The sequence below is a fragment of the Lathamus discolor genome, chromosome 1, assembly GCF_037157495.1.
Source record: "Lathamus discolor isolate bLatDis1 chromosome 1, bLatDis1.hap1, whole genome shotgun sequence".
NCBI classification, from domain to species: Eukaryota; Metazoa; Chordata; class Aves; order Psittaciformes; family Psittacidae; genus Lathamus; species Lathamus discolor.
Genome location: NC_088884.1, coordinates 84,551,623 through 84,561,064, shown reverse-complemented (window position 1 = coordinate 84,561,064; position 9,442 = coordinate 84,551,623). Strand labels below are relative to the sequence as shown.

The following is a 9,442-nucleotide window of genomic DNA, read 5'->3' as shown; positions in this document are numbered from 1 at the left end:
TGTCTGCCATTGTTAAAACCTCATTCTTTCCTTTGAGTGTCGTATCCTTAGACTTCAGTGGAAGTCAGAAGGCAGAATACAGGCTTTGCAATTTGACTGTAGAGTTAACTTCTTTCTTACCACTTGCATCTTGCGTTGCTGTTCGTAAATGCCATACTTCATTCTTTTTTCTTTTTTTCAACCCAGCTTTCAAGAATGTATTTTATAACAGCCCCCATCTATGGGACAATTATGAGCTGTACTCAACAGTGATGATTTCATAACATGCCACAAACAGGTGCCCATTAAATTCCTTTATTGGAGACAGAAACATTGCATAATTACAGATTTGATGAGGGAGACTGCAAATAGTATAGACTGTTTCTACTGCCAGCAAAATACAGTTATTCCAGGATTTATAGACATACAAATATAAAGTGTTTCTTTCATGCCAGATGGTCCATACATAACAATGCCATTAGGAGCGCTTAATTGTGCTTCTACAAAACCTTTAGAGAAGAATGAGGTAGAGTTTCCTTTAGTTTATCCAGTATTTTTTCACACATCTGTCTTTTACTGGTTTTATATGCTCAGATCCTTGTAAAGTATGCAGTTAACTTTAACATTTGAGAAAACAGAGACCCTTCAGAGGCGTTTACTTCTCCCTCTTTAAGTTGCTAATTTCCCACTGCTTATATGCTATAATCCCAGTAACTACTATTGTACCCTTCTGAATACTTTGAAGGTCAGGTAGATTGGGACTGTCTTTCCAAATTTACTGTCTTTCCAGATTTACTGCTTCAACAGAAATTGTTTGCAAATAGCTTCAGATAAAACTCTTACTTTTCTCCATCATGGCAAAGAACCTTTTATACCCTATCACTCTCCACTGTAGTGGCCAAGCTAAAGTCCAAACCATCTCCCCAGGAGACGGAGGGATTAGATTCATTCTGTCAACATCTTCTACTATGGAATAGAGTTAATTATATATTTGTCTCCTACTTGCAGTTCTAGTCAACGACTAGGCCATCAGAAAATAAGTATAAATTATGGTAACAGAATGGGCCACTGACCTGTAGAAAAGTTTCTCAATATTAGATGATCTGGAGCATTACCTGTTTGTTCCCATCTAATATTTTACTGTTTCATGACAAGTAAGTGTGTTGCAGCTTTCAGTTAATATACTAGGGTGCAAATTATGAAAATGTAGGCACAGATGTAGGTATTTAAGCAACTGAATAAGAGCATTCTTAAATAACAAAAATAATCTACTATCCTGAAAGACATTTGGTATACCTGGGTAATCTCTCTTTTGGACTGAATGAGAATGGTAATGATGTTCTTCTGACCTCCTGTCTTGATGGGTAATTTTACCCTCATTCGTTAGCATACCTGTTCTGGAAACAGAAGAATTTGCTCTGGCATTTGCTGCAGGTATTCAGTACTTCATAAAAACCCAAGAGTGCACTAGGGTGCAGTAGAGGAAAAAAAACCTCTGTTATTTCACCTGAAGAGGCCACAATTCCAGTGGTGACCAAATCATAATGAAGAGGGCATTTGGCATACAGGAAGAAGCTGATCACTTAAAGAATGTTTGCTTTCTTTCCATAACCTACTAATAATAGCTCAGTAATACTATATCAGAATTCCAAAATGAAAGTGCAAAATTTAACAGATTCCATGTTCCTATCTTGATCACTTTGATCATAAAATGAAAGAAAAACTGTTCCTGCAAGACAGTACCGCCTGAGATAACTTCTGAGTCCCTCCACATCACACTTAAATGACTGTTCTAAGCATGACAGAATCAGGTCCTATCAAGAGTTAGCGTTATTAAGAGAACCAGCTCTTAGAAACTTTCCCAACTCTTGCTTAGAAAAAAAGCACTACACTTACTTTATCTACTATTCCCTGCTTACCTCTTTGGTAAAAAACAAAACTGACCAGTACTTGAAAATCATTTAGAACACCATAGTTAATAACTCCCACAAAGTTGTAGTCTTTTTTTTTTTTTTTTTTTTACCTTAACTTTATCCAGCAGATATTTTAAAGACTTTAAAATTCTATATCAAGGTCTTAATCCTCCTTAAGATCTTCCAATGGACATGAAATTTAAGATTTTATTTTATTTTTTTTTAAGATAAAAAATTCAGGATTGTGGTAAAAATGGTAAAAAACAGACACAAGAAACTGAGTTTTAAGATAAGCAAAGAGTATAAATTCATGTTCAGAGAGAGAAACGAGGATCTAGCCATGCTATTACTACTAGTAAATTTAAAACCTTTATTTTTAGTAAATTTGGGTGTAGTTGACCCTGCTAGTGTGGTTAATAAGAATCTGAGCTACTAATTCCAAAATTTTATTCCAAATCTAAGGATTGACTATTCTAGTTCAGTATTGTTCTCTACCTGCTAAGCCCTAATGTACCTGACTGTTCTACCTGAAGGTAATAGCTAAGTTAGCTTTGTTTATGGAGCTGGGGATATATTTGCCAAATGTGCTGTAGATGGCACTCAGATTCTTGCATAGTCAGGGGAAATATCCTGGAATTCCCACTAATAATAATCATGTTTAAAGCAAGGCATGGACAGGAGGATTGCTACAACAGTATTTCTCACTAGTGCAATACCAATACTCTATTTTGCTATTATGACTAAACCTACAAATATTTATTAAGAAGTTACTTAGTTTAAATAATTTAGGACCTACAAATTATTTTTCCAAATCTTGAGGATAGTGACAAAATACAGTAAAACACAACTCTGACACTTCTTAACTACTAAATACTGCAGTTCAGAAAAAACTGTAGTCAAGACTGATAGAGGTTTGTCTCAGCGCTGCATGACAAAGCGTACCTCTAGAATAGTTGTAATCTAATGCCTCTACATCGAGAGGTACAATACTTCCTTCAAGCACATCACTTTAAAATAAGATGATAGTACTGTATGAGAGGTGGAGGTGAATTCTTGTTTCAAGATTTTTCTGTATTTTACTTTATATTCTGAACTACATATTTTTCTTGTTTATAGGTTCATACAGAAAATGTTAAATATATTTCTTATTTGAATAACATTTTTCTCCTGCATAATCAAGATACGGCCACTCTAAAGCAATGCTTCAAATACTGGACTATACACAGCATCTTTCTCTGCCACTTAAAAAGCTTTCTGGAAAGCTTATTTGATCTGCAGTAAAATAACTTTAATGTAAAAATCTGGGTTGGAGTTTAAAGTGGTAAAAGTGGTAGTACTATTACTCTGCGCTTACAAAGAGGTTAGATAACTTACCCAGGGTCACAAAGTCAGTGGCAGTCTGTCTGTTCAGGCATTACATGTGCAAATGATAAAGTGCAATTCTGACCCCTGAACACCTGCAAGATGACCAAAACGCCTTTCTTTTTTTAACTATCACTACTGCTGAAAGCAAAACACAGAGCAAAATTTGCTTTAATAGTCACTTTTAGATATAAGACAATGTGGCATCATGATAGGAAGCTGAGGAAAAGGGGCTGCAAGTCTGTGTGGAAGGCAAATAAAGGCAGCAATGAACAGCCCACCTCAGGGCACACTCAGCCATCATTTACACCTGCCCACCCCTCAGTATACAAGCTTGCCACTAGAACATTAAAATTTACCATCAGTAGGATGAATCCCATGCAGAGAGAGACAATGTGCCATATGTAGTCTGGCAGGCTGTGCTACCATCTCCGTATTCTATTTCATGGCAAGGCACTGTCAACAGACAGAGGCCACTGAATTCAAAAGGGTTCCTCCTCTAAAGAGGTATCTATGACATCAGCTCCAGCTGTTTTTCAGCCTACCTCCTTGAAAGACCATGCATTAGACAGACATTTCAAATAACTTGCACTCCAAATATCACATTTTACCATATCACCGTTCTTCATGCCCAAGGGAAAATAAGTATCAAGTAAGTATACAGGAGGGGATCAATGATATCTCTTTGAATTAGCTAAACCCTAAATAAGAGTTTATCTAGAAAGAGAAGGTGGACTGCTTTTTTTGTTTGAGATAGTTGAACAGGTGTAAACAATGGCTGGGCAGAGAGAGCTCTCACTATCTTGCTTTTGTCTTATCAGAATTCCCTTCTATATCCCAGAAAAAATAATGTTTGCTTTGCACTTCTATGGACTGAAGAGATTATCTACCCTAAGCAGGAAGCTTTATTAGCATTCTCACCAGATCCTGTCACTGTAAATTCTCAGTGAATTTGCCCTTATTGCAGTTAAGAACCTAGTTAAGTAATACCAGTTGCTGAAGCCATAAGTTTTGGTATCATAACAGCTTGTATGAAATGCCAGTTTCATGAAAAGTTCTCTCATCTGAAGGACTTTTCCTACACATGAATCATGCTCACCTAAATGAAAATTAAAGACATGCTCAGTACTGAAAATAATCATCAAAAGAATGAAGGGGAGAAGAAAAACCACAAAAAAAATTGGAGTTTGTTATTATCATTTTAAAGTAGCAGTGTTTGTAAAACATAAGCATGTGAAAGGCTGAATCTCATTTGATCAACCCAATTAAACATTAAATAATTGCAGCCAATTATGCAAATATCACACAACAATATTAATTTGTTGATCTTTTTTGAATAGTCTCAAATTCTCATAATGTTAGACTATCTTATGTCTTAAATGATCAATTAGCAGAGCCATAACTAAGTGATGAAGAATGGATAATTGCCTAGTTATGATGTACCATACTCTTTCTATGTAAATCTGTGGCAATTAAACCAACAGGGCACATGGAGAAAAGATGTGCAGATGTTCTTTTACAAACTGTTACTAGCTTAGGGAATACCACAGTTCTCTTCTAAATTTTACAGGCGAAAATAGGGGAGTGCAATATCAAACACTATTATTTACACATATTATTTCTTTCCTTTGGTTAACAGGATAAAAAAGCAGTCGTAGAATGCAGGGTAGGACAGCATGCACTATCAGAAGAATTTCCTGTATTATACTGACCTGTCAGCTCCCTTATTTAGGTTTTAAAGTTTAAAATCTAGAACCTATTCACCTGGATACCATTTAACCAAGATGTTAAAGACAACAGTTAACATACACATGTTAAGACACTACACATTTTCATCCTTCCTTGCTAGAAAAGTCTAAGCATTTCTGTGGGTCATTTCAGTTTCAACTCACATCATTTTGAAGTGTCCATCAGCTCAAAATGTTCAGTAAAATGAAAGGTGTCTCTCTGGTCGATGGAAACAATGCAAACAACAACAAATGAAACCACCTAGTCGCCTTACATAAAATTACTTGAATCCAATTTAAGAAGAGTTTTACACAACATTTAGGTTTATATCACAGTAAAATAATTCTGGTCCTTATTCATTCTGATTGGTAAACTGATTACTGCTAGTATACCTATGCTTTCATGGAGATTTTTGATATGATACCTACCAACTCTATCAACAACCTGAACTGTTAAGGTATGATACAACTACTTTGCCATACATCTTAAGTTAGATATTTTCACTTTTCATTTGCTGCTAAATCTAAGGGGATGTATTATATAGTTCAGTAAAAGCAAGCCACCTGTGGTTGCTCATTATATAATCTTTAGAGAGCTCCATGCCACACTTTAGTTAAAGGCACTCTTTAGTTATGACACTTGTCTCATTGGATAAAACTCTCTACCCCACATTGCATCTTGACATATTCCCCATGTTAATTTTTCCACCCATTTAATTAAAGATACCAGCAGCTTATAATAGATAGTAAGATACTGAACAAAGACCAGCGCACAATACAGTTTCAAATGGTCAGAAAAGCCAATACACAATACTATTGCTACTATAAGTGAAATAACATTTTGTGCTTGCAGTTGTATCCTAAAGAGAAAACTATACAAGTTTTAACAATGGTTACATTGTCAGAGGGAACCTTCAACTGTTCTTCATTAAAATATTAGATTGGACTGCAGTGAAAGGTAGAAAAAAGCATGATTTGAGGGAGCAAAAGAAAGTGATGGCTAAGTAAGACTTGTCTTTAAAATCTGACCAAAAATGAACAGAAAAGCCATAAGGCTACTTTTTAGAAGTTGTGTAAGGCATGGATGGTATATTAGAAATAATAGTAAGTCTTTTTAAACTATGTTAATAAATGTCAGTAACTGCAGAGGACTTATAAAGCATGGGAGAGATACCGTTGGGTCTTAAAAAAAATAAAGTGCTAAATATTTCCCTTAATCCTGGTGCATCTCTACTGCAAACTAGGGCAATAAATGTTTCACTTTTACCTCTTATAGGACTCCATTAGTGTCAATAAAGTTCCACCAGTTTTACACTGAAGTAGCACTTTGGAACATTGATATACAATATGGTGATTCTTTTTGGCAAGAGATATCTTAAAGCTGTTCAACAAAGCTGTGTGCAAAAAGAGAAAGCTAATAAATATTACAGTATAATAGTTAGTGAATATTTGCAGAAGTAATTTCCCCTGCTACATGCTCGATATTGCTTCCAAATAGTAGCAAGACTGTATGTGAGAAAATAGTGCTATATGAAGTAGTATGTGCTTCATCAGAATGAAACCAGGGTTTGAATAAAATCTCTTTCCTTCTTATGCTAAATATTTTCTGTTGATAACATAGCTTGCTCCATAATAGGAAGGCTCTATTAAAGTACACCTGTGTCAATGGAAGCTACATGCATTTCACAGTGATTGGTAAAGGGGACAAGAAAAACGTTTTGCTGATCTAAATTACGTAACTGGATGATGAAAGAAATTCCTCAAGCCAAAGGTTTGGTTGCTGTGAAGGAGTTCTTCAACTTTCACAGCCACACTTCTCTAATCTTATTTTCTAGACACTCCTCTGGAAGGCAACACTGTCTGCAGTGTCCAGCTCTGTGCTAGGCCAGACAAAGTCACTCTTGTCTCAGCAGGGCCTGACCCAGCCGTTCAAAACATGTACCGAAGGATATATTCAACTATTGAAGAGGTATGCACTGCCCAAGCAGCCACTGCATATCCCCATGGAGGGAAGGGCAGTAGGTCAAGAGGGAGCATATTGCAAGCATGATCGACTCAGAGAATTTGGGCCTGGAGGACAGAGCTGTTATTTGACAAAGTATGCATAAGGGGATCAAGAGGGCTATGTGAACTCATGAACTCCACACAAGCAGAGTACAAAAGGAAAGAGCATATAGCTAAACCTAATGGTTTCCCAGACACAGAACAAAAGGTAGAATAATGTCAGTGCCCAGCTAACAGGCATCTTTGCGTCATATGACAAGGTGCTCTGCTGATGATGGCAGTCAAAACAAACCAAACTGAAGAGCAGTTGAAGGGCATTTTACAAGTTTTCAGACTGTATATAAGACACAAGGAGGCTCTAAGAAAACCATTAGGAAAGTTCTATTGCTAACATTTAGCACCTCTACCAAGACAGGTGTCTACCAACAGGATTACAGTAGGAATCAAAATGATTGCGTTCACATTCGATGGATTGTGGAAACAATCATCCTGGGATCAAACTGATACAGGAACTATGCTACGCACAGACAGCTACAGAAGTTATCATTATTCATGTCTGTTCTGTCTGGAGGGTCTGAACTCTTCCACCTTCATGACACCAACACTGCCCAGTCGCTGTCTTCTCTTCCATACTGAAACAAAGAAAAATGGAGCTTAAGAATAAAAGTTAAAAGTAGGTGTGTATAATTGATAACTTCTTCACTTTATCCTCAGAAAGTGTAATATCCACCAACCATAGTAGTTTGCATTATTTCTTATGCCTTTACTTCTGTCATAGATTTGAGCAAAACCTAAAGGTACCTTGAAGCTTTATCCATCTTCCAATAAAGACTAGGAAGGAGCAATACTGATACTCACTAGAGATGGTACAGAATAGTTCTGCTTCACTAAAGCTTTCCATCAATTTAATACAGTTACCCTGAGGTCAGTTCATTAATTCATTCATAAGTATGTCCCCACTCAAGCTCTAATAAATAAACACATTTGGTTTTATTTCTTTTTTTTTTTAAGGTGGCTTTTTATTACAGCTTTCTGATTGAATGTGAAATAAACCCCGTCACAAATACCACAGAGTACAATTAGACGTAATTCTAACACAAATAAAACAAGTAGTCTTTCCATATGCAAACCAGCAGGATCACGATGCAGAAACAAAGGCAACCTAACACATGGAGCTGTATCCCTTCCAGGGGAAGATACAGTCCCAAGGCAGCACTTTCATTTGTTAAAGTGACTCCACATTCTAAAGCTCCTTGTCACCAGTCCTGTAAACAATGCTCCAGAGTGCCTCAAATACACACATAGGGCTCAAGTATATAAATAAAGCAGAGGTGGACAGACTAGCAGCAGATGAAAGTTGGGAGCCCTTTCCCTCATAGCACCATGTTCAGAGAGCTTGAAAACATTTTCACCGAGGAACAGCCCGTTTAGATGCTTAGATGCTTTATGTAGGCTGAAAAGATCAGTTGATGGTTATTTCTCCAGAGAGGATAAAAGAAAGCTACTCCAATCCAGGTCCTGCATTGGCAGGAAAGGAGATACAAGGACATTAAAGAAGGGAAAAGACAATAGCTCCAAACCAGAATAAGCCACGAAAGTACATTTCTAGATCCACAAAAAAATTATGTTCAGCGTGCTTGTGTTTTACTCTTTACTCCAGCAGGTAAAGCCTCTAAATGACCTTCATATGTCACATCTGCTTTTTCTTTTTATTACTAGTTCTGCTGCTCCTGTCCTGTAGTTTGCAAGGTGTTTGACTAAACACTGGTATGGTGCTACACAGGACCTTGGACAAATTACTTGTTCAAAGGATTTCCAGCATTCGCAGACGCCAGTGTGGTTGCCTTGGGACCTCTAACCAAGGAAAAGCAGATGTATCAATAGTTTAATCACAAAGCACTAGATTACACTCATGTGAGAGTTTTGTTGAAGATAGAGGCAAAGGGAAAGAAAAAGAAATCACTGCTTTTCAGAGAAAAGGTGGCATCCCCATTTCCCCAAATCAGAAAGCAGGCAAAGGCAGGGAACTATTTGTAAATTTTGCTGGCTTTAGGTAACATTGTAATCTCATGCTTTGATGTTGACTTTAGAAATTGCAAGGGCTGGTCTGAGTTGCAATTTGAACCTGCTTCCAGAATTAAAAGGAGAATGAAGATGTCATACCACAGTCAAGTGTTTTCATTCCAGAAATAAAAGCTGATGTAGCTTCCTTTTCTGATTTTGTCGAAGACTTTGTGACCTCAGGCTAATCAGTCCCATCCCTCACTTCCCTCCCCACAGGTCCTGCTTTGTAAAAATTAAGACATATGTTCTCCTTCCCTGGTTGTTTTATGCCAGCCGACCCATTTAACTTTAAGAAAGATAAGGGTTTTATCTAAATATCTGTTCACTGCTGTCTTGACTGCAACGTTAAAATGTGTTTCATACCATGTAGTATAAACAATATACCTTGCCTTC

At 36.9% G+C, this 9,442-nt stretch overlaps 1 protein-coding gene across 3 annotated transcripts in view; it reads right to left on the bottom strand.

Annotated features, from left to right (window-relative positions):
• Positions 1-278: 278 nt before the first annotated feature.
• Positions 279-9,442, bottom strand: part of BCAT1 (branched chain amino acid transaminase 1) — a 67,503-nt gene continuing 58,339 nt past the window's right edge. The window contains exons 11-12 of one of the 3 annotated variants that reach the window (XR_010613622.1): positions 6,249-7,617; positions 279-5,201 (exon numbers count right to left, since the gene is read on the bottom strand). Coding sequence is in view for 1 of the 3 variants with exons in the window: in XM_065683809.1 (XP_065539881.1) it covers positions 7,576-7,617 (42 nt within the window). In the remaining 2 variants the exon portion in view is untranslated. Of the gene's footprint in view, positions 5,202-5,677; positions 7,618-9,442 lie in introns of those variants that run through there. The other 2 variants (XR_010613623.1, XM_065683809.1) reach the window with 2 other exon arrangements.